Source organism: Gymnoscopelus microlampas (assembly GCF_963454915.1).
Source record: "Gymnoscopelus microlampas genome assembly, chromosome: 20".
Classification (NCBI taxonomy): Eukaryota; Metazoa; Chordata; class Actinopteri; order Myctophiformes; family Myctophidae; genus Gymnoscopelus; species Gymnoscopelus microlampas.
The window spans coordinates 17,019,240-17,043,985 of record NC_139957.1 but is presented as its reverse complement, the minus strand read 5'-3'; the positions used below and the strand labels follow the sequence as shown (position 1 = coordinate 17,043,985).

The 24,746-nt window shown below is 41.7% G+C and overlaps 1 protein-coding gene across 2 annotated transcripts in view; it reads right to left on the bottom strand.

The window, feature by feature from the left end:
* paplna (papilin a, proteoglycan-like sulfated glycoprotein) overlaps positions 1–24,287 on the bottom strand; it is a 29,766-nt gene extending 5,479 nt beyond the window's left edge. For both annotated transcript variants that reach the window (XM_084045078.1, XM_084045079.1), the window contains exons 1-19: positions 24,097–24,287; positions 21,447–21,509; positions 20,530–20,633; positions 15,003–15,063; positions 14,707–14,809; positions 12,873–13,003; positions 11,444–11,567; positions 11,112–11,192; positions 10,722–10,894; positions 10,243–10,366; positions 9,766–9,892; positions 6,912–7,116; positions 6,165–6,341; positions 5,733–5,883; positions 5,368–5,448; positions 3,757–3,970; positions 3,133–3,220; positions 2,633–2,759; positions 670–1,183 (exon numbers count right to left, since the gene is read on the bottom strand). In XM_084045078.1, the coding sequence (XP_083901204.1) occupies positions 670–1,183; positions 2,633–2,759; positions 3,133–3,220; positions 3,757–3,970; positions 5,368–5,448; positions 5,733–5,883; positions 6,165–6,341; positions 6,912–7,116; positions 9,766–9,892; positions 10,243–10,366; positions 10,722–10,894; positions 11,112–11,192; positions 11,444–11,567; positions 12,873–13,003; positions 14,707–14,809; positions 15,003–15,063; positions 20,530–20,633; positions 21,447–21,503 (2,642 nt within the window). In that variant the 5' untranslated portion in view covers positions 21,504–21,509; positions 24,097–24,287. The remainder of the gene's footprint in view (positions 1–669; positions 1,184–2,632; positions 2,760–3,132; positions 3,221–3,756; positions 3,971–5,367; positions 5,449–5,732; positions 5,884–6,164; positions 6,342–6,911; positions 7,117–9,765; positions 9,893–10,242; positions 10,367–10,721; positions 10,895–11,111; positions 11,193–11,443; positions 11,568–12,872; positions 13,004–14,706; positions 14,810–15,002; positions 15,064–20,529; positions 20,634–21,446; positions 21,510–24,096) is intronic.
* Positions 24,288–24,746: the final 459 nt, after the last annotated feature.

Genomic DNA, 24,746 nt, shown 5'->3' with positions numbered 1-24,746 from the left:
TAGTCGGATGACATCAAAAGGTGACAACAATACAAGGCACAAAACTGGTGCCTGACACAGCAGTGAGGTAGCAGGCACTAGAAGACTGACACAACTTTAAGGTGTGTGCTACGAGAAGACAGCAAAGAGTCCCAGAAACAATGCAGAAGTGTCCATTTAAGGTCGCTGTGAAGTCCTCAACTTTTCCTGAGATTTTAAACAGGAGGTGAAGCATTGGCTGCTCAGGTACAGTAGGCATGAGCGAGAGAGAGGCGAGAGTCTGTGGCGCTTTAGGTAGTGTAGCGACAGTGTAGCAAGTGGTGTATTTCTCAAAGCAAAGTACAAGCCTGAGCAAGCAAGGTTTTATAATAATCATCCAAAAAATGTGCATCTACAGTAACTAAGAACATGTATGCATAGTATGTGTATATATTACACTACAAATATTTGTGTGGGTGGGTGAATGCATACGGTTTGTCTTTGGATCGTGTGAGTTTGGGCTCCTTTTCGGCACACCCTGGCCCTGCTCAGACTTCGGGCAAGGCCAGGACCGAATATGGCAGGTTCCTTCAGATGGAGTGTGATGGCAGCTGGCCAGAGCGGGAGGCCACTGGCAGCAGGAAGGTTACGGGGGTTGGGTTGGGGTAGAGATGACTAGGCTTCGATCCCAAAGTCCAGATAGTATCTTACCTGGCTGCTGGACCCGTGTGCTGCACAGCAGGAAAGGAGGCGGGCCTACGGGCATGCATTCTGATCCTAGCCCGGTGGGCGTGGGTGGCGGCATTGGAGCCATGCCTACCGCTGGGGTTTGAGCCGCCCTGTGTGGTGAAAACCCTGCTCATGTCATGGCCAGCAGCGGGCTGCACGGCTGTGGACTCTCCAGTCGTGGACCCTCCAGCAGTGGATCCTTCTACTCTAGACCCAGTAGCTGTGGTTCTTCCACCTGTGGCTCTTCCAGAGCCTCCAGAACCCCTAGAAGTGGACCCTCCACCGGTAGCGACAGGTCCCGGGACCTGCTGACCCTGTCTGCCTGGCTGGCACACCCTCTGGCACTCGGCGCGAGTCATGTAGTTGTTGTTGTTGCCATGGCAGCCTCCGTACCAGAAGTGGACACACTTTGCGGTGATGACATCATAATGGTAGCGTGTTGTCCAGCCAGAGCAGGAACCGGCAGCACGGGGCAGGGAGCAGGTGGAGCGCTCAACTACAGGACAAGAACAAATAAAATAGAATCTCTGCATCTTACCTGAATCATTAAAAGTCTCACATTTCATCAACTCTTTTTCTTTTTTTGCATAGATGCGCAGAACAAGGGCAGGGCAGAGAGGCTGTTATCTACAGTACACAGATTTGCATACAAAACAGAAATTTGCATACAAAAGCAACACAACAAAGAGAAAATAACAGAGCCTCTAGTTAGTCCTCCTGTTCATATTCACGGAAAAGTACAAAAAAAAGTTTCCAATTCTCTGCTAGGACAATTGGTACAAACCAATGATCTCTAGCACCAGCTCTCTTGTTTTGTATCTTGCAAAACCTATGGTTATTTATTACACCATACGATTACACATTGCTGTAACTTCGAGCCCAGCAAGAAAAGAAAACTGGGACTCTATCTTTCACAACCAAAAGTTTGCATGTAAACTATAGTCTGAGGAAATAAATGAGGGTTTTAGCAGCATGCAATCTCTTCAACTCATTTGGGTATCCACAATAAAATACTGTCCGAAATGTAATCTTAGGTTGCATAAACTCACTGTTATAGAAACATGATATTACACAGTACCACAGCTCCAAGTGTCACAACATAAAATGAGAATACCCATAGATCGCCTGGCAAAGTGCATGAGAAGCAATATCCCTGCCCTCAACAACCACCCCTGGGTGAGGCACTTAAACCAGAGTTATGTTTATTGCTTTGATGACAAAGTGTTACAGTGCGACGCATTGCTCAACAATACCAATGTGTTTTCAACACTGATCTACAATAAATTAAATATGTCCGCCTACCTGCAGCAACTTCCAGTGGCTTCCACCATAGTTTTGCAGAGCTTTTTAGAGATCTGTGATTTTTCTTTTTTAAGATTTATTTGGGGCATTTAATGCTTTATTCAGCAGGTCAGTGCAGAGACACAAGAAATCAGGGGCAGAGAGAGGGGAGACGTGAGAGACAAGACAAGGGTAGGATTTGACCAGGGTCCTTGCACACTCAAGGAACATAATGGTCTGTGCACTAACTGCCCGAGCCACCATACACCCCAGATCAGTCTTATTGCATGCATGATGTCTGGATGTGGATTACATGTCCACTGAAAATATGTTTATTCTTTATGTTGAGTGACGCATCACACAGCACTTTGTCATAGTAAGTCGGGCTATAACAAAACAATATAAATATATCAGGCTTTAACCTGAGAATACTCCACCTGAGCTGCCTGTTGTGCCACATAAGAGGTAACTCTTAACTTAACATAACTACCACATTGTGACTGTGTATCTTATGCATGTCTTTTTTTCTTTCTTTTTGTATTTCTGCTTTATTTCAATAGTGACAGTGAGAAGGAGACAGCAGGGGAATGACACACAGCAAACAGTCCGGCCAGCCGGGAATCTAACCGGGAACACGCTGAAGAAGGCATTTTTGAAATCTTACTGTGGTTGGGGGGGTCTGGGCAACCCTCTCCGTTGGCGCCTCCAGCAGGGGTGGTCCGGTCGAAACAGCAGCCGTAGGTGGTGGTGCGACACTGCACTCCGTTCTCAGTGGGAAGGGAAGGAGCAGCCTGAGGGAATGTCAGAGACAGAGGGGGGTGATGAGGAGAAGAGAGCCAGCCGTCATAAGTAGAGCCTGACTGATTCTAATTTAGCAGAGTCTCCTAGCCCAGGATTAGACCTGGGCGGAAGGGTCCCTTATGCCTTTATCTCCTCACCTGCAGGTGAGATGATTTGCACAATATCTGTTACTGTTCTATTGATGCACCTTATGTACACACTACAGCTGCATCTGTTGCTATTTTACACTTTACCTATACATACCTGCTACTATATATGCTAAATGTATCTATTTCATTCTACTCATACTAGAACATTTGATTATTTGACCTGTTTCTATCAGACAATACTCCCATATATCCCTCATCAACAAGGTTTGCTTACAGTGGAGACAGCAGGGACCCTGTACTCCTGACAGCCCTCCATGTTGAGACCCTGGGCAGTGGTCAGGCCATCTTGACAACAGCCATATCTAAACACACAGGAGGGAAGGAAGCAGACTTAATTTACTTAATTTAACTTTGCCTGGTTCAACACAATCTTTGTCAAAGAGACCAGCACCAGAACAGAAACAAAATTCCAAACAATGATCAACAACAAGATAGACACAACAAATAAATCACAAACATTCACAAGCAATGTAAAAAAATAACACCAGTGCTGTAATTGTAGTAGCCCACGAGGGTCAGGCAAAACAAAGCCTACACAATCTCTTATTCCTTTATAGATAGAAGCAATAAAAACAGTTTGTATACTAGACACTAGAGCCACAACATTTCTTGGGAAATGTCCGCCTCAGCTTGGCCACTGAGTGGTAATTATTGTGGTCCATACATTACATAACAGTAAAGAATTCCCTGGTTATGGAGGTGGTCACTTGAGCATAAAAAACATCACACCCATGAGAGACACTCTGTCTACAACAGACCCCATATTATTCTCCATATGTCCCTCTCTGGGAGCCACAGAGTAATGAGGGGTTAGGTTAGGGTTCGAAAGCTTGGGTACCTGGTGTTTGTGCATGAGGGCAGGGCAGGAACGCGAGGAGCAGGGCCGGGGACTTGGCTCTGTGAGCAGCCCTGTCCCCTTGGGCCCCTGGCAGTGGTGTGTCCGTCGGTGCAGCAGCCATAATAGGACTGGCTGCAGTGGAGGACAGGGGCGGAGCTGTGAGGGTCGTGGACCGTGTTGCTTTGGGTTGGGTCTGCTGTCTCTGGCCTGCGGACTGAAAGGGAAGGCATGCGGGAATAAGTGGGGAGAATTCACACACTGAACACAGTCAGGGAGGGGTTGTCAATAATGTGAAGTTCTTTTTTTTTTTTTTTTTTGTATGCTATGCGTCTGTCTGTCTGTCTGTCTGTCTGTCTGTCTGTCTGTCTGTCTGTATGTCTGTCCCCTCATTCTCTCTCTCTCTCTCTCTCTCTCTCTCTCTCTCTCTCTCTCTCTGTTTCACACCATGCTTATTTCCGTCATACAGTACAGCTGTACATTAGAGACACAGAGCCCACACTGTGTGATGGCCTCACTTAACGACATGTTCAGCCCCCCCCCCTTTTTAGATTTGCTCTCCATTTTTTAAAACTATCTCATTAGGGAAAAGAATGATGAGAGAATACTGGGACACAAAGCAGAACGAGACCACCGCTACAGTGTCAAAATGCAAGCAAAGAGCCTGACATAGCACGCAACAAAAACTTGCAACCTCTCAATTCCTGGCCACTGGTGCATTACGATGCTGGATAGCGCCCAGTACATGCCAGAAACACCAGAGCACTGGCCGGCACTCACTATCACACTCCAGTGCCTCGCAAATATTTTAATCAGGCTGACAATGCCCACGGCCCCCCTGAAAACATGCCAATCAGGCTTGGATAATTAGTGCTAGGGACAGGGGGCTGGATGAGGACAGAGGACCAGTTGGGAGGGACAGCGGTGGCATAAGGAGGGCCTGCCAACGACAAATTGACAGGAGTTATAATAGCATAGCGTAGAGTTTCAAAAGAGAGAGTTTTGGTTGAAAATTAACTGTAGTGCTTTAGGAACTCCCAAGTAGAATGTTTCTATTTAATAGCAAGCATGGCATAGAATCTTAGCATGGTGATATTCTAGACCAAGGAAGCGTCATGTGTCGTGAATCAGCAGGCAATTAATGAATAAACAAGAATCTGAGTTGGAATGCAACCATTCTCTCAAAGGTTTACAGTAAAGTAGTGTTTTCTAGGGCCTTTAATTAGAGTCTTCTTACAAGACAAGATCCTAGAAGAGGAAAGAGGCATAGATCGACAGGTGAATATATGAAAAGACTTTAGAATGACCTGCCTGAGGAGATCAGGCTAGCAAGTCCAGTGTTGTCTTTTAAATCTCTTCTCAAAACACACTTTCATAGACTTGCTTTTACTACCTGATTAGTCTGTTTTGCTCCTTTTATGCTTTGATCATGTTTCATGTTTCTTTTGCACATTTGTATCATCATGTGCTTTTTAATTTTTCTCGTTTTTCTGCATTCTTGTTTGCTTGTTTCTTTCACATTTGTGAAGTGTTTTGTAACTCTTTTAAAAGTGCTGTATAAATAAAGTGTATTATTATTATATAAAAAATCATATGCTGAGATCAAAGGCCAACCTGTTGCACGGTCTGGAACGTAGGGTTGGAATCCTGTCTGTGTGTTGTCATGGCCTCTTGGGTCCTGCATGCTGGGCACCACTGGACACAAAGAAGGAAATACACATGAAACACTGCGTCAAATAGTTCAGCGATTTAAATAAAATACCTTGCAGCAGGTTCACAGTGAGGACCATTATCACAGATATTGAAGCCATGTCCAGATCAGAAGAGTTCACTGTATTCAAGTTAAATTCACTTCACTTCGGTTTAATGCAGTTCAGGGTTAGGATTAGGATTAGCCAAACACCCAAAAGGAGAGCTATACGATCTCAAAGGGATTATTCCCGTTTGATCTTATCATAAATGATTCTATGTCTCCTCACCCTGTGGGCTGCGGCAGGACTGGGGGTTACAGGCCTCCACTGTAGAGGGTTTGGGGTTGGCGTTGCACTGCTCCACTGGATACAGGTTCCTGTCTCTATCTGAGCAGATCACCTGACGCTCCCGAAGACCAGAGCCACAGCTCTTAGAGCACTGTGCAGAAAGATGGAGAGAAAGTCATCACTGATGGAGGCTGGATAGCCAAAATGCCTGTCAATCTAAGGCATAATATGGAACAATAAAGAAAACTGTTTAGATTTTATTTCTGAGTGTGACGGAGAAAATCATCAGGAAATCCATTAATGATTATTTCTATTATGTCCAGATATATCTATCTACAGTATATAATGTGTGTCTGTATTATGTACTTTGTGTGTGTTCATTGTTGTCTCTTCACAGACGTGTCCTCTACAGTGTACGTAATATTCACTCACCAAACCCCAATCTCCAACATGCCAGCTGATTTGAATTGGGCAGGGAGTCATCTCGCATGGCTGGATTGAGGCCGGGCGAAATAAGCTGCTGCAAGACGTCTCCTCCAGTTTCATTCCTCCAGAGCCCACACAGGTCACCTCTCTGGTCTGCTCACCTGTTCCGCAGGTCACTGAGCACTGCACAGGTAATATTACACTTAATGCCAGTGATTCTCAAACGTGTGCATGTCAAGGACCCCTGAGGGTCCCTGGACCCCACTTTGAGGACCACTGCTTAATACAACACAGCCTTGCAGGTTACATGTGTCACTATTCCTCTTAAATGTTCTAAAAGGAGTAGTTCACAGCAAAAAGTACTTATTTTATATCAATTTCTCACCCCATGAAGCCTTGAATTCGTGAAGATTTTTTGTTTTTTTGTCGCATTCCTGAGCCAATAATTTCATTACAGGGTCATCGGTCAATAGGAGACTCAGTAGGAGACTCTTTGAGTCTCCTAAAAAGTAAAAAGTAGGAGCTCTCTCCACCGGTCATCAAATTATTGGCTTAGGAATGTGACAAAAACAAAAAAAAGTCTAGTAAAAGTCTAATTCAAAAATATTTTTTTTGTAGTTCACCCAAAAAAATATATTTTGCGGTGAACTACTCCTTTAACTCATTTTGGATTTTACTGTGTAGTGATTACATGGTGATGGAAGGGTTCATTGTATGACCAGGATCAGCTGAACTAAGACCACAGTGACTCACCACAGTCCACCTTGCGACCCGGTACTCGGCACATTTCTGCATGTTGCAGGTCTGCAGAGTGGGAGGAGCCAGTGAGTAGGCAGCGCAAATGGCGTCCTCCACCACGCGGGGTCCTGAGACGTCATGGGAGACACACTGCACGCTGCGCACCTGGGAGCCTCCACCACACGTCACCGAGCAGGTGTTCCACTCGCCAGTTTGCCAGCTGGGATGACCACCATGAAGTGGAAGTTAGGTGACAGATCAAACATGGAATTGGCAAAATCTTGAGTTTCATTTCAAAATTAGATGCCTACATAATCCTGCTAATTTAATGCCGAAGATTGTACAAAAAAAAATATTGAAATTTCACAATTGATATGAATATGACATGTTACAACACACGGTTGTAACATATCACCACACTGTGCCCAACTAGACATGTGCATGTATTCTCAAGCACTAGTTAAAACAGACACCCATCCAAGTCATGATCCATTCCCACACCAGCCAAGCCAGCTGAGTAGCAGATGGTTTGTTTTCCTGGTTAGTAACATACACTATTTTCTAGAAGCAACAAGGATACATATTGTAGAACAGACAACAATAATAGCATATAAGGACGAACAAGTTCCAACTATTACAAATTCAATTCACTTCCTAACATACTAATACGCTATACATCTTATCACAAGGACGTGTGTGAAGTGAACCATCAATGGTCTGACATGTTCTTTTAAACACATCTTTAAGCTGGGGACTAATAATGTCTGATTTATATAGTTGCGTACCGGTGTCTGCCACTGAAAACAGCAGATCTACAAGCTCACAACGCATAGCAGTGCAGTGCGTTGTGAGCTTGTAGATTGGCTATTTTCAGTGTGCAACACCTGCACGAAACTAAGTATAACTCATGCTTATGGGTGCAACTCAAGGTTCAAAGGCGTCTCAGATTTCTGAGCAGCCGCTGCATCAAAGTGGAGGACCAGGAAATACCACAGAGTCACTGGAGCCCCAGCTATTTACTACCAGGCCTCTCTGATGGTGGTGGTGCCTCCTTCCATGTCTGCCACACTACACTGCCAAGATTAAAACTAAAATTATTAACTTGATTGTTTTTGCTAGATGCTGTGATTATGGGTATTATACATGATTGTAACTATTATAATGATTAGCAGTACAAAATTATTTCATTGCTTTTTTTTCTGGTCTTACAGTACATCAATGTATTGATGAGGTTCCTCTACTGTACATCAAACGTTTCTCTATAGCCAATATGTCAATGCCAATTATGCCAATTCTAGAAAGTTAAATTACAATACACTATTATATGACATCACTTGTGCGCAACTGGCTTCTTACTCAACCTGATGCTTCTTTAATACATGTGGATCTACTTAGGAGTTAGGACCAGTGGTTGCCCAACAACCACTTTGTCTCTTTCGTACAACATTTCCCCCAAACATGCTGTCATCTCCCATGCAGCACCCATCACACAGTACTTTAGTATGTACACATCCCATCTCCTTTAGTTTATTTTGATTAACAAAATTAGAGTTCAGCCATAATTTACCTTGAGGTCTCCCATCCTTGTAATGGCTGTAACAAGAGGTCATAACAACATAGCTCAAGACCCCTAGACTACATAACCCTTAACCCACAAACACCTCACTTGTGCAGTTAACATTGACAACTACATTAATGGACACAGACAAGAGCACTTTATAGACTCGACTGGTTTGCTAAAGCAATCAGACAGCAGCCCAGCTCAGTGATCAGAGGAAGGGGCCAGAGGTTAGAGGTGAAAAGTGGGGGAACCCTTTGAGGCAACTGGTGTCAAGTCACAAGTGAACCCTTTCTGACTCCCAGGGAAGAAGTGTTAAGTGCGTCTAACAAAAAAGGAGGGCGTCAAAACAGTTTAAAGAGGGATCTCTGAGCTGGACAGTTGCCCCAAGCCTTTGTTCTCCTGACCCCAATGTGGAAGAACAGACTCTCATGCTAAAACACAGACACTAAGTACTAAAGTCAAACACATCCGAGGAGGAAGACTATGTGCAGCTTAGGATTCAGATGGTTTTCAGTTTTTGAGCCAAAGTTATTGACTTAGATGTTGATCAACAACATGCATGTTGTAGCTCAGCTTCCAATCATAGAAGACTATAATAGAAGGCATGAATGTTTGAAAGTGAATATACCGTATGGAAGCATAGTGTTGATGAGAAAGTTTCCCTGAGTAAAACCAGGTTAAATAATCAACATTAGCCTACTAAATCTTGGTTTCATAGATCTCCCCCTGTGTTTGAGGTGACACACAACTTCACTAAGACTCCACGAACCCTGGGTTACCTGAATATATAAGTTCTGGGTCTTTCTGAGGGCCTCCACAACTGTGGTGGATACAGGTACGCCAGCCTTTTTAGACAGTCACAACACGCCAACAAAGGTGAGAACTACACTGAGCAACATCTACCTTTTGACACTTGCGATCACATAAACAGGTAGTGTCTGAAAAAAAATCTGGATATTGTATAACAAGTTATATAGTAATTGTACAACCCAGACAATATATCAAGAAAACTTAATTTGATACACTTTAACTACACAAGTCTGGGTTTCAGCCCAAACAATATAGCAGTGAGAACAGTATATGAGTGAGAAGCAAATCTAACATAATTAAGTGACACAACAGTGTGTAACCGTGTTTTGTCACACATGTTATCATATATACAACACAAACCTTTATAATTTGACACATTATATAAAAGACTGGTTTTCATTTCCCTTACAACTGAACAAAGATGAACCCGGTCTCCAGATGTGTTTAGAAAACCCACTCCTTATCAACTCATTATCTGTTAAGGACTTCCTGACTCACCTTTGAGTGGTTGGGCACTGATGAGGGTTGCAGGTGCGGTTGTTGGCGGGCCGTGGCAGAGCGGCACAGAGGTAGTCAGGGTAGGCCTCATTATCAATGGCACAGAACACCAGACGAGACTGGTACCCTAATGGAGGACAGGCAGAGATTTGAGTCAGTAAAACAAGGAAGAGGCCAGGTTGTAATTTTAGTTGACGGAACACTATATTATGTAAAACGTAAATCACAGTGCATAACTGTCATATCCTCTAATGGATACATTATAATAATACATATAATTAATTATGTTTAGGGTATTCAGTGATAGCGCATTTACTTGGTTTAAGGAGAAAATAATCAACTTAATATTTACTTTTTGAAAATGAGCTACTGTGGCATTTAGAGCAAAACAGTCATTGGAGTATCTTTTGTGTGTGTTATTGTGACTCCTCTTCAAGTCATTTATATTTTTTCTTGTGAGTTTCCCCCGTGACTGACCTGATCCACACTCCTTGGTGCAGGCAGTCCAAGACCCAAAGCTCCAGTAGTATCCCTGTCTTGAGCGTCCATTAGGCAGGTAGTATTCATACTCCACACCCTGGTTTGGCTCCTGGCTGATCAACTACATGTAGCAGGACAGAGAATGTCGCCACACTCTGGTTATATTGACTGAGGTCATTTACACAAACAGAAGTTACAAATCTTTTAGTCTGCTACTTCAGTCTGTCCATTCATTTTGTCAACATCGCAATAGGTGTCACTCACTATATCACAGGTATTCAATTCATTAATATGATATCATGCAGGGATGTGTTGACAGATGTTGAACCAAATATCATTCGTTCAGTGACACCAGTTATAGTTAGTTCAATTACATAATTCTGCATGTTTATGAAGAATTATGAAGATAACAAAACAAGAAAAACAACAGCAGGTTAAAAGCGGGCACCCAAAACACACAGTCATACATGTCTTACCTCAATGACAAGGGGTTCGGTGGTGGGACCACGACCAATGATGGTCTCAGGGGTGTTGTCACCCTCAGGGCCACGCTGGTAGTACAGCATTGTGCCAGCGACAGGTGTGGCCCGTGAAAACTCAATTACCCAGTGACCATTCAGGTAGTACTCGCCACGCAGATTCTTGATAGCTAAAGAGACATTGGCATTGTCATTGCATTAACTAATGAATGATCAATTCCTTTGCTAATCCTGTATTTATCTCACTGCTTGGTATTATTTATATTTTGTAATGTTCTGGTATGGAGTGAAACTATATGCATCATTTTATATTCATGTTTTTTTAAATAATGAACAGCTCTCATTCTCTTATAATGTGTTATGTTGTCAGGTCTTGCCAGGACTCACCCAGGTAGTTGCGTGTGGGAACCGTTTCCCTGATGCTAATGGAGGTGGCTCCAACAGGGATGATAAACATCTGGTTGTAGCCTGAGATACAGAAGAGTTCATATTTGTGTTTCATAAATCAGTCCAAATCTATCTGCCACTCTTTTCAAGTACTGTAATAGTCTGCCTGTGACTCTTTGTAATAATAACAAAAAACTACATTTTGTCCTCATATTATCTCAGAACCCAACATGTAATTTAGGTCAATGAGTGGTGAAAGGCAGTTAATCTACCAGAAAGTATAGATAAATTGAGAACAGAAAAAAGGGGGGGGGGGGGTCAGGTCTGTGTACCTGTAGGCAGGGTACGAAGGGAGAAGGTGTTCTTGACAAGAGAGCAAGACTGGCCATTGCCCCCACACTGCAGGCAGGGGTCCTCCTGCTGGTTTGACTCCAACATGTTGTCACATCCCAGACGCTAGGGGGGGGGGGGGGGGTCAAGGAAACAGGAGAACAAGCGTTAAGAGGAATTAAGGTTAAGGAGGATGGAAATGTTACCAAAGAGCATTTCAAAAGACTGTATGAGGTGGTAGACAGGCAAACACAAGCGTAAACACGAACACAATAAGAATTGGTAAGTGCAAAGACAATATTTGCTTGTCTTCAAAAGGCAGACAAGCAAGATTAGGATCCAGGCTTGTATTAATCTGGGTTTAAAAAGGTTTTATTTGTGAGAATGGATGATCTGGGCGAATGGAATGTGTTTTGCATGGGAGCAAACTGAAAACTAGGTGACAAAAACATGACACCGGAGGTTAAGCGTATAAAGGTATTTTCTAACAAAGAGGTTACTAGGGTCCAAGAATAAATATTTGATCATAAATTGTGATTTGGACTGTAGCCAGCCAAAACATAGCTGAAGACAACATTATGTTGGAGGTTAAATGACTGAGGCATTCAAAAATACAAAAGGCCAACAGGTTGCTGCGATAATTATGTGAGAACTGAATGTGTTTGGACAAATGGAGAAGTGTTTGATATGCCACATACTGAAACTAATATTTTATCCTGCTGCTAAGTCCTATTCACTGGGTCCATTCTGGTTAATACTGGTGTATTATGTGACATTTCATGAAAACATTTAAAGCACTCTGTACAAAGATAAAAAAAATCGACTCATGTGTATCGACTTCATGTAGCCAGGCTGTGACATCAGTCGTCTGTCACATATTTACAGTATGATGTGTGACTGAAACTTCGAGACCCCTTGACTTCCATTATAAGAATAAAGTTAAATATTTCAAAAACATGTGAAAACAAATGGTCAAGTGGTTTGTAAGATTAGCTCAGAACAAACACACAAACAAAAGGACACACACAGGCCAACCCTCTTACAGACAGCTAGACTCCTGAATTGCCATGAAATAAAAAGATGAGCAAATGAGAGTACAAGAGTGAAGAAGGACTTGACTAAAAAAAAGGCAAAAATAAGTGTCTTTACTTCCTATGAAAGGTCTCTTATCTTTTACTTTTCATATCACATCTCATAACTATCATTTAGCATATCTTCTCCACTACTCTCTTGTGTTACTACAATCTCCTCTCATCTACTATAATTTCATCTAATTGTATTTAATCTTGTCTCCATCCATACAGTCACATGTAAACATCACTCATAGTGTTAGTGTTGTCTCATCTCATGTCATCCCATCCACAGTACCTCATCATCTCACCTCACCCAATGAATGTTACCTCATAATCTCATCTCATCCCACAGGCCTACCTTGCAGACTCCATCCACACAGACATCCCTCCGTCCAGGGTGGCAGGGTGTACCATTGGCCACAGCGCTGCGGTGGCGGTAGAAGAAGTTTTCTCCTCTGGGCATGCAGTTAAGCTCACACGGGTTATCCGCTGTTAAAGGGTTAGAGACATAGCTTAATGTTCCTGGATTTTAATTCTCAAATAATCACCCATCTACATAAAACCCACTCCGGCAGTGTTCCCCTACGATTCTCAGATGGAACGTTCACAATGTGCCAATTGGTCAGTTCCTCTTTCACATTCGTTTTCATTCTGTGCAGGCATGCATGATAATCAACATCTAGGCCATGACCTCAGTGAGCACAAGTCCATGTTTAGGTAAACCAGAATTGTGCTGGATAGAGTGAAGCCTAAATGAATGTCTGAAATATTTTTTAGTAACAGAACAATAAATCTTTTTGGAGAGACGCAATACAACTTCAATTGAAAGAAATACAATTTGGGCAACTATGACATTGTTTTTTATTCATGATGAGTCACAAAATAAATAAGAGATGCTAGGACGTAAAAAGGTTGGAGCAACAAATGTTGTTCATAATCAAATACAAGCCACCACAACCCGTGGTGGACTGGCACTGCCATAGCTAACCCAGGTAGACTCAGGGTAACTGGTCCAGCTCTCATCAAAGCAGGATGATGGCGTAGACACTGACTGTGCACGTGCCCGTGTGCGTGTGAAAGTGCATGTATGTGAATCTCTATGCACCTCAATGATGAAACTACAGAGTGACCGGGAGGTGAAAAGAGATACTGCTTTTTATGTTGCCATCATAGCCTGCATCTGTGATACATGATTAGGTCATACTATTTTGTAAACTTAGGGCCTAATGCGACCTTACATGCACCTAATATTGGGGTGCCCAAGTTAATAAGTTCTAAAATTAAATTTGTAATTTTTAAGTTTGCTTGTTTAGGCTACCCATTGAATATGTAACTATCAGAGGCACACTGTTTTTAGTGGATTCTTGTCAGAAAAAAAGCCTGCAACTCTGAAACAAAGTCACATTTTGTGGCCAAAATAACGAACAATCCATCAACCACAAAAATATGTTTTGTTTTAAAAATGCTGCTGCTGAAAGACCACTGTCTCTTTCATTTCTCTGATACTTCCACCCCACAACCCTTCTCCTATGTAAAAACTCAACTGCATTGGCTGCTCCCAACCACTTCTGTGAGGTCCAAACAAAATGCACACCCCCAACGCCGTCATTTCGGACCCATTCCGACAGGCGGCGTCTTTGAGGAGAGCTGGGGGTCTCTGAGGAGAGAGTTCAGCACCACGGACAACGGCTAGTCCGCGGCGGCTGATTGGACCCGTTTGTACCCGTTCGCCTACTTAATCAAGCGATAGCATCTGATTAGGAAGCGCTGACACATGCGTTCTGATCAGCCTTGGGCTATACAAGTAGAAGCGCTCCTCACAAAGACACGCTCGCTCTCCTCTGTGAAAGATGTCGGTGGTAAGTTAAACACTCCACCTTTGTCAGATATTATCGTTTTCTGACTCTCTTTACTAGAAACCCCCTGAATTAGGAATAACTTATGTAATTTGGATGCTTACCCCCGTTTGTTAATTTCCCTTAATACAATACTTTATATTGTACAAAGTCAAATGGACTCAAATTGGTCAGCTCTCACCTGACCTACACAGTAAACAGCACTCTACACCTACAGGCTATACCACACAACCTATAGGTGCCTGTGTGTAGTATATGTACATGAATTCAGGTTTATACTAACATACCCTGAATTATCAGCCAAAACACTCCATTCCCTCCCGTTTAGTTAATCACCTCCATAGTAGGGGAGCCACTTGTAGCGTTTTCCCTGGAAGTCAGTTCCATCAAACTGGGAGCACTGCTCCTCTCTGAAGTCTCTAGATCCCTCTGGACAGTCCTGTGTGGAAACAAACACATAATGGAGAGGTCAAGAGGGAGGAGGCTAAGGGTGAATTGAGTAGTGATGCAAAAAAGGATAAACTGTCATGGAAATCACATACTGTAAATGACGGGGTGTAAAAGTCTCATAAAAACCACTGAAAAGTGTGGTTTAAGTCTTTATGATGACATTATTGAGTCATGTTATTCACCTGGATGTTGCAGGAGCGGTATGACTTCTCTGGTCCCACACAGTTGTGACCTCCATCAGTCCTATTATGAGAATGGCAATTAAATAAGACATCATTAGCTAAAAGACATCTGAAATGGTTTTGTATTGCACCTTATCTGTTCACATTTTTGTAACATGTTGCTTGGGCACGCAGTAAAATCTTTTGCTAATTTCACTTAGTGTAAAAATGGACCAAGTATTCCATTTGCATTCTGTGTAACACTGAGTTAAATTAAAGGGGATACACCATGACATTTTTTTTGGGGGGTTGGGCTCCCCAGTGTCTCTTGTACCCCAAAAAATATTTTTTTTTAACATTCAGTCATTCATTCTCATTTCAGAGATTTTCAGAATGGGCGTGTCTGAACAGGCCATCTCAGAATGGCAATGTTGCTTACATCACTTGCATTTCTGCCCATGTATTTTGACAGACAGAATTGCTCAGTAGCACCCCTCTGCCCAACAGGACGTTTTGGTATTGCAGCTGAAAGTGCTTTATAAGCCAGAGAGAAGTTAGTTGGAATGAGTATATCTGAGGCTTGATTTAGGCTCAAACCTTTTGAAAAACGTTTGAGGGACATAAACAATATGATATTAAATATTATTATTATTTTTTAAATTCATGGTGTAGTCCCTTTAACACTAAGGATTTTGGTGTGCAAACACTGTTAAGACATCTTATCTGAGACTTGACAGAGGTTCCTACAGTAGGCAACATTCTTTTTCAAATGGCAAGACTTACTCATTTTATTCATATGGTATTCTTATAGTCTAGGGCAGTATTTCAGCATTTGAAATCATCCTTAAAGCCAAATGGATGGCTAACTCGTATGATGTCATACCACTAGAGCTTGAAGCTACTATTGCTTCTAGTGGGGCTTCTATTACTACAAAATGTGAATTAAGACAACAGAGACACATGCAGATGCATATAAAAAAAATCACACCCTGTGTGAAGGTAGCGGCGCCTTTGAATACATTATGTCATCGATATGTGTTTATAATGTGTTTATAGCCATGTGTCATGTGAAGCTTGACCAATCACTTTGTTGACGGGTCTGACCAATCAGAGCGTCGACGACAGATAAAGTTAAATTGAGGATCTAACTTTAAATAACTTACCTAGAAGGAGACTTTAGCCAAATAAAAATATATACAAAAAAAAACATGAGGAAATAAAAAATAAACCTTGACATCATAGTGATGTCATGAATAGACCCCTTGCCTGACAAATCACAACCTTGACGGGCCTGACCAATCAGAACCTTGACGGGCCTGACCAATCAGAACCTTGACGGGCCTGACCAATCAGAACCTTAACGGACTCTTGGATTCTCGATCGTCTCTATCAAACCATTCTGTCATAACGGATGACTGGGTCCCGAACTCAGACTTTCTATACATTCACCCTTCATCTGTTCTTGTATCTTTCTCTTTCTATTCGTCATATTAACTTTAAATAACTTACCTAGACGGAGACTTTAGCCAAATGAATAATAAGATGAAGTCATTGTCATCGTTTATATAGACATCGAATTCTATATTCATGACATCATAGTGATGTCATGAATAGTGACCAATCACAACTTTGGCGCACCTGACCAATCAGAACGTTGACGCACCTGACCAATCAGAACGTTGGCGCACCTGACCAATCAGAACGTTGACGCAAAAGCCAGGCATAGAGGGCTAATATCCGCTCTATACCTAAAGGTATAGAGCGGCTAGCGCCGCTAACTAGCGCCGCTAACTAGCGCCGCTAAAAATGTATACACACATAAACTTGCTATTATAGTAGCTCTATTAATTGAAACCCCCAAAATGTATGCTCCACATGCCATGAAAAAGAAAATCCATTTGTACACTCTCAGAGTTACAGACATGTAAGGCTACATTTGGTTTTTTAAACATAATGAAAATGAATGCAAGAAAGATAATGCATTGTTCTGCTTTTCACTCTCCCTATTGTTTTATAACAAGAACTGTAATTAACTGTAATAAATGGTCTTTTGTGCTAACTAATATAAGGCCAGACTGTTATGCCTTTTGCACCAACAAATCATGGTAACGACACCCCAATCACTGGGAATCACACTCCCATTGTTGTCATTGGTATATGGACATGTATAATCAGATTAGTAAGTAACTTTGTATTGAAATAGGCAGTGACACAGAGCGGTGCGCAATGTATTTACTGCTGTGCTTTACACAGCGGTTTTACACTGCAGATCAGATTAGTTAGTAACTTTCATTATTGAATCGAGTGCAAGTGTAATGTGTAAAAGGTCTCTAAATATCAGATTTTCCATTGTTAAGTGTGTTTCCTATTACATTTGTAACAATACAAGGAATCACAGCAATGGAGGGCCCATGATTTGCAAAATTGTTGAGGCAAAAGGCCAAACCCCTGTCCCAGAATTCATTGCATTAGAACTGGAGCTCAATGTGAGAAATCACTGCTTTGTTTTCTGCTGGAGGCAGGCAACTCTCGATTTTAAAGTCTTACAATCTGTCTTTAACTTATTTCTGCCCCACAACAAATTAAACCGTTTTTGTTCTCCCGTAAAGCATGCATGTGCCAAATGATCTTCTAGTTGCTGCATTATTAACATGTAATTACCTGATGAGAGCATTAGTTCAAGGACTCAACAATCAGCTCTGATGACAGGATGCACAGGTGCATCTTATGACTAATCAGCCAGACAAAACTAAACACAGACAGGACCAGGCTCCATTCCCACTCTCATTCTTACTCATAGTTTATCGGAAAATAACCTCAGTTCCTGGGTGAGTGACTGACTAACTGGATGACTAATTGGGCATGTCAGAAACAGTGCCAGCAGGATCTATAATAATAATAATAATGGATTTTATTTATAACGCACTTTACATTTACAAGAAATCTCAAAGTGCTACAGAAGGCAATTGCATAAAAACAGAGACATCACACCAATAAAAGAAAACAACAATTAGGAGACTAGAGTAAAACTATTAAAACATGGGGCATAAAGCCTAGAGGTAAAACCAGCTAAGGAAAAGCTTTTCTAAAAAGGTAAGTCTTTAGTCCTCTCTTGAAGGAATCAAGTGACTGTGGAGCTCTCAGATGGACAGGGAGTGCGTTCCACAGTTCAGGGGCGGCCGAGCAGAAAGCCCGGTCGCCCATGGTGCGAAGGTTTGCCTTGTGGGTTTGGATCTAACAGAATACTGGCAGCGGGATCAAATTCTCATATTTATCACCTGTGTGCACTAATGTTTAAATAAATAAATGTGCATGAAGCAATAAAAAATATTTGAACACTACCATTAACTATTTAACTACATGTTACTCAGACCACTTGAAAAAGTTGTAAGTTAATAAATATAGAAGCTGTCATCCCAGCTCAGCTATGGTTCTCTGTTCGATGACAAAACAGAGGGAATACTGTACTGTGTACTGCAACAGAGAATGAATGGCCCAGGTGTGAACAGATCTCCAACATGTTGCAATGCGTTGTTAGCTTGTAGATCTGTTTGACCATGTCCCATACGCCAAAGTAATATGTAATATAATATATAATTTAATATGTAATATAACTTATTACCAAGTAATATCATTACCTTTTAAAGGAGTAATAACTAGGAACGTATTACTCTTCCTGAGTAATATGCACAACACTCTCTGTACAATGACTCAATACACTTTCAACACAAGGCCATGAAACTTCATAGAATGTACAGTAAATACTATATGATGTCTAGTGCAATTTGGTGATCAAAGGTCAAGTTCAATTATTGATCAACAAATTATCATACAATGTTTTAAAATGATTAGATTGGTTGCATTTAAAAGCTTGTCTAAAGCCATTTCACTTACCTGCATTGAGTTTCCTGACATGACATAATAATTATGATCAAGTTTGGTATTTTCATAATATTTGACCTTCAAATGAATAAACACACTTCCAGACACCCCAAATGAAAGTGAACTATGCCACAATACAGTGCTTGTTAAAATGAATTGTGTATATCATTTAGGTAATATGGTAATAATATACACTGAGGCAAATGGCGATATGGCTCAACTATGCACAACTCTAGGTTGTCCTTGTTCTTAAGTTGTGCTGTTGAAAGGAACCCATACGTATTGCCTCATACCAAGTACAGTACATACCAAGTTCTGAACTAGAAGAACTGTGCTTGAGCATGTTTGCAGTCCCTCCTTCCAGTGGGAATAACCCATATTCTCATAACATATTATTAAGAGGCATACTGTCACACTTTATTTTAAAATGCAGAGTAGTTAGTCATATATGCAAAGTACTAAGTTAGTGGATTGTTTTTTAGAGCATATGGCTGTTATAACCAGGTTAAGATGACTATTATTTATCAAATCTAACTTGCTCAATTTCTCAAAATCTTAAAGGTAGGGCAACAGACAAGGCACAACTTCCAACATGTACATACTGTACCAGTCCATATCTAGATAACAATATAATTTGCGGAATTACCTTCTCAAAATGTATACAACATATTTATTGTTTATGAGACTGTGTGTGTGTGTGTGTGTGTGTGTGTGTGTGTGTGTGTGTGTGTGTGTGTGTGTGTGTGTGTGTGTGTGTGTGTGTGTGTGTGTGTGTGTGTGTGTGTGTGTGTGTGTGTGGAGGGGGGGGGGGTGCTTTGGAGTTATTATGCCAATCTTGGGAAGAGTGACCCTCAATGGGAGTGGCACAGAGGAAATGTTCAAAATATTCTGCCTCATAAATGCATATCACTTCATGGAATTGCAAGAGGGAACATGCCGCCTGGATTCCAGAAGTATGATTTATGAACAGAGAGCTTACTATTTGAGCTGGCACAGGACAACCTGGTCTTCACTCTATCCTATTTATTTAGATGCTCTGGAATGTCACGGAAATTAAAGGCGAACATAACACTGCCGGGTTACATTGAACATGTCATTATAGTGTGTGATCAAGAAATACATAGAAACGCTGATTTTAGTTCAACTGATTCCTTCACATGCTTTGCCTTTAAGATTTTTAACCTGTCCAAACCAAACCTTCAACCCATCCCCTTTAGCAGTCAACGCCCAGCTCAGATGAGTCCTTTTCATGCTAAACAACCACTCCCAGTAATCAGTTCTGGATTTAAGACAAGCCCACTTCCTGTGAACCTTTGCACTGCCAAGAAAACAAACAATATACTTCTGAACCTCTCAATTAGCTGCATTCTTCGAAGAAGTCTATGTACTCATGAACCTCACAATAAAATAAAAACTTGAGGTGTGTGTGTGTGTGGTAGTGGTGGAATTGGTTGTTTGTGTGTGTGTGTGTGTGTGTGTGTGTGTGTGTGTGTGTGTGTGTGTGTGTGTGTGTGTGTGTGTGTGTGTGTGTGTGTGTGTGTGTGTATTTGAGTATTCACGTGCCAGTGGATGAGCACTGGCCTGTGTTCTGCTACTTGTAAGTACATGAAAATACAGTATATACATGTGGGGATATCAAAGCACAAGTAAAGAGACATTTTCTTACCTCACAGTGATGCAGCGTCTTGTCCTCACAGTCACACCACTACCACAGCTTCGACTGCACTCTCCATATGGACCCCACGCCTCCCAGTAGTCTCCATTGGGTACCTGATAAGACACAAAACACCTCTTTACACTCATACCCTACTTGCCATATGCCATGAAATACACAGCAAACATTTCAGAGCTATATTAAAAGAGATTACACTTCAAGCTCCATCACATCACTAAAAACAAACATTAATGACTAGAAAAAGTGTTGAGGCAGGAGCCAGCTGCATTATGTTTTGTGTGTGGTATAAAATATGACTTTGCCTATCCACCTGTTTCCTAGGCTTTTCACTGTGTTCCACTTCCTGTCTTTTGATCCAATGAAATCCAATGAAACCGGTCAGATGACTAATGATATCCAATGAAATCCGACAGGAAGTGGAAAACACACAGCCAAGAAACAGGTGGATAGACAATGTATCATGGTGGATTCAATTCAAAAGCTGACTCAAAATGGACCGGGCAAGGGTTAAGGTTAAAGGGGAATTTTGGACCACGGTTTTCTTACCTTTTCTATGATGTTATGATATCCTAGGATGAATGGTACAGCAGAACAATTTCATAACTCCATCCCGGGTCCGCCACAGCTAAAAACGTGCGCCAATAGGCCTTGCACTAGATCGCATATTTTGATAGCTTCTTTTTTTTACTGTACCATTCATCCTAGGGTGTCATAACATCATAGAAATGCTAAGAAACCTGTGGTCCAAAAATGTGGACACTTGTGGGTCCATTTGTACACTCTCAAGAGTTACAAATGGATCAATTAACACTGAGAACTTTACTGTGTTTTTTTTAGTTCTGTACACATTTTCCCAGCATCTGCGTTCTCTGATGCAATGCATTCATTCACACTGAAGGGATGTTTACCATAAGAGCTGGAACCAGGAACAGCTGAAGGACAGCCAGAGGCGCCAGCATCTTCATTGTTCACTGGAAAGAAACGAAACACCAACAGTTAGTCATTATGACTAATATAGGCTCTTATACTTTAGGCAACCTTTCAGAATGCATGCCAGGACAACAACTCTGTTGACAAGAATCAAAGGGACACCCGGGGGCAAAAATATGACATTACCCCTTTTTAGTGCACTGCAAAGTGCACTGCAAAATCCTGAGTATTCATTTAACCACATGAAACCTAGCGTCCCTATTCTGGGGAGGAATATTTGGCAAAAATAGCAGATTTGTGACGCGTTGTGAGATCGTTCATTTAAGCAAAGATATGTAGTGTAGAGGGAAAAAAGTAGTTGACTAAGTATAGAGCCCTGGAGGACCCTTGTCAATGAAGTATATAGGTTTTAAGTGTTATCTTTTTTCTTTTTGTGTGAGGGAGGGTAGATTAATTCTTTAGCATTGTTATGCTTTATTTCAGATTGTTCAGTGTAGAGAGAGACAGGAAACACGGAGAGAGTAGGGCCGTGACATGCAGCAAAAGTTCTGTCCGGCCAGGAATCGAACCAGGGACTCGCTGTTGGGCAATCACTCAGCTATCGGGTCACCCTGGGTTTAAGTTTAAGTTTATTTAACTCTCTTAGTTAAATAAACACTCACGTTTTTGAGTGCCCTGGTGCCATAACCAGTTAGTGTGTGCATGTACCACATAATTGTGTTTGCAGGTTCCACTTAACCTGAAAGATTCAAACATGTGTCACATGTTATTCTCTCTCTCTCTCTCTCTCTCTCTCTCTCTCTCTCTCTCTCTCTCTCTCTCTCTCTCTCTCTCTCTCTCTCTCTCTCTCTCTCTCTCTCTCTCTCTCTCTCTCTCTCTCTCTCTCTCTCTCTCTCTCTCTCTCTCATCTGCTATAACTTCAGCAGTGATTTATAATAGAGAGTAAAGGTTAATTTGCAGGGAACCATTGCCCTGTATTGTATATCCTTGGCACAAAGACACAGCAAAGTTTAAAAAATGCCAGGGGGTAGCTGTCTAGAAGGATAGAGCACTAGTAGAGAAACCCCCAAGAGAAACTGTCCCTGTGGGAATGGTATTACTGAACAGCAGCCTTAATCACTTTCCCGGCATCTCACTTAATTGAGAAGCATATTTATGCTTCAGTATGTGAACCAAAATGGTGTGGCATACTTGCTGTCCCAATCAGTTGTTCTGACAGTAGGATGAGAGTTTTTAGTGTGTGTTTGTTTTGTACCAAGGCATTTTCCCTGAGAAAAACCAGGGGGCAAGAATGGATGCTCCTGCCAAGACACCAGAACATTTCATCTGCAGTCGAGGACACTCTAAAATGAATGAGCGAAATGTCAGTCACATAGCTGTGCCAGAGAGCTGGAAGGTTGGAGGGATTGGGGGACAGGCTGTGACCACGTTTTGTCCACACTGATCTGACTGGACAAGTTATGGCGAGTCTCATTGTAGCTGCTCAAACCACTATTCTCTCAGCAGAACATATACAAGTGTTCACTGCTCTGCACAAAAGACCTAGCCTGTATGGAATGGACATGAAGGGGAACCAGTGAATTTCTGATTCCCGGATGGCCACTACTAAACTATGCCGCCCAAATGATTCTATAATCTATAGCATACAGAAATAAGATGCACACTCGATACACACAGAATAGATGCATGCAAGCATGCACATACCACACACGCACGCACGCACGCACGCGCACACACACACACACACACACACACACACACACACACACACACACACACACACACACACACACACACACACACACACACACACACAATGAGGCAACAGAAAGGATCTGTCACATTCATATCTGCATCAAGTCAAGTTAAAGGTAGGATTATTGAACCGTTTAGTAGTTCATTACATCATAGTTCTTTTTAGCATACTTAGCTATGAAAACAGTTCATGAGGGTATCTGACAAAATAAAAACTTTAGAGGCCACTGTAAGCCTTCATAACCACAATCATACTTAACCACTGTTACTGGGCAACACATAATGGGTGCTTTACACCAGGGGTCCTTGAGGGAGTTCCAGGGGGTCCCAGCTAAATGATGGATAATTAGGAACCAAATGGACCCTTATGGGTATGTAACTCAGAGAGTGTACAAATGGACATTGTACACTCTCTAAGTTAAATTGACATTGATTTTACAATATAAATTGGAGTTCCAGAGATATAAATGCCATTAAATGGGGGTCCGTATACATGTCAAACTGGGAGTCCTTGAATTTAAAATGGTTGAGAATCACTGCTAGAGCCGTAAAAATCTTCTCTTATGTGTGGTCCCTGGAATATCTTTTCTAATGGGGGTCCGCGCCGCGGGCTAAATAAGTGTCAATTTGGGGGTTCTTGACATGAAAAAGTTTGAGATCTAGTAACTACTGGTTTAATTGAACGCACGTTTGCGGTCAGCGGCCGCCCAGCAGATCTTACCCTGAGTAAATATGTGAAATTATTCTATTTAAAAGTTAAAACCTTTTTTATATAACAAAGTCAGTTTCGCATCTAACTTTTTTCGCTCTTAATTTGTCTCAAACCCCGGTTCAAAATGCCATCCAATAAGCCTATAAACGTAAAGAACTCACCCAGTAAAAAGGTTTATAGACGCGTTTCTTAGAACTCCAAAACACCTGGATCCTGAATCCTCGCCCCGGGACTTAGTCAGCAGCGATCAAACGCTAGCTTGGCTTGTGTATCAGTTGATCTGGTGTGATCTGGTGATCTGGTGTGTGAGCTCACCGTCCTTTTCTGAAGAAGCGCCCCCTTTGCCCTCCTTGTTTCCAACAGTAAATTGACAAGAGGAAGAGCTTTTAAAGTCCAGTGGGTGAAACCCTCCTCTGCGCCGTCATCACATCACTCGGCTTATAATCAGTGGTGGAAAGTAACTAATTACATTTACTCTCAAGTTACTTGAGTTCAGTTTTGAGGTATTTTTAATTTACTGGAGAATTTCCAATTTTCAGTACTTTTACTAACTAGCCTACTCCACATCTCAGAGGCAAATATTGTACTTTTACTCCGCTACAATTATTTGAAAACTTTAGTTAGTTACTCTGTAGATTTGGATTATTATTACAAAACAAACATTAACCAGTTCAGCCCATTTTGGCCATTTGAAAATAGCAGATCTACAAGCTCACAATGTGTCACGATGCAATGCATTGTGAGCTTGTAGATCTGCTATTTTCAAAGGATTTTTGAAAAATTGTGAAATGGGACATTCTGCATAATGAGT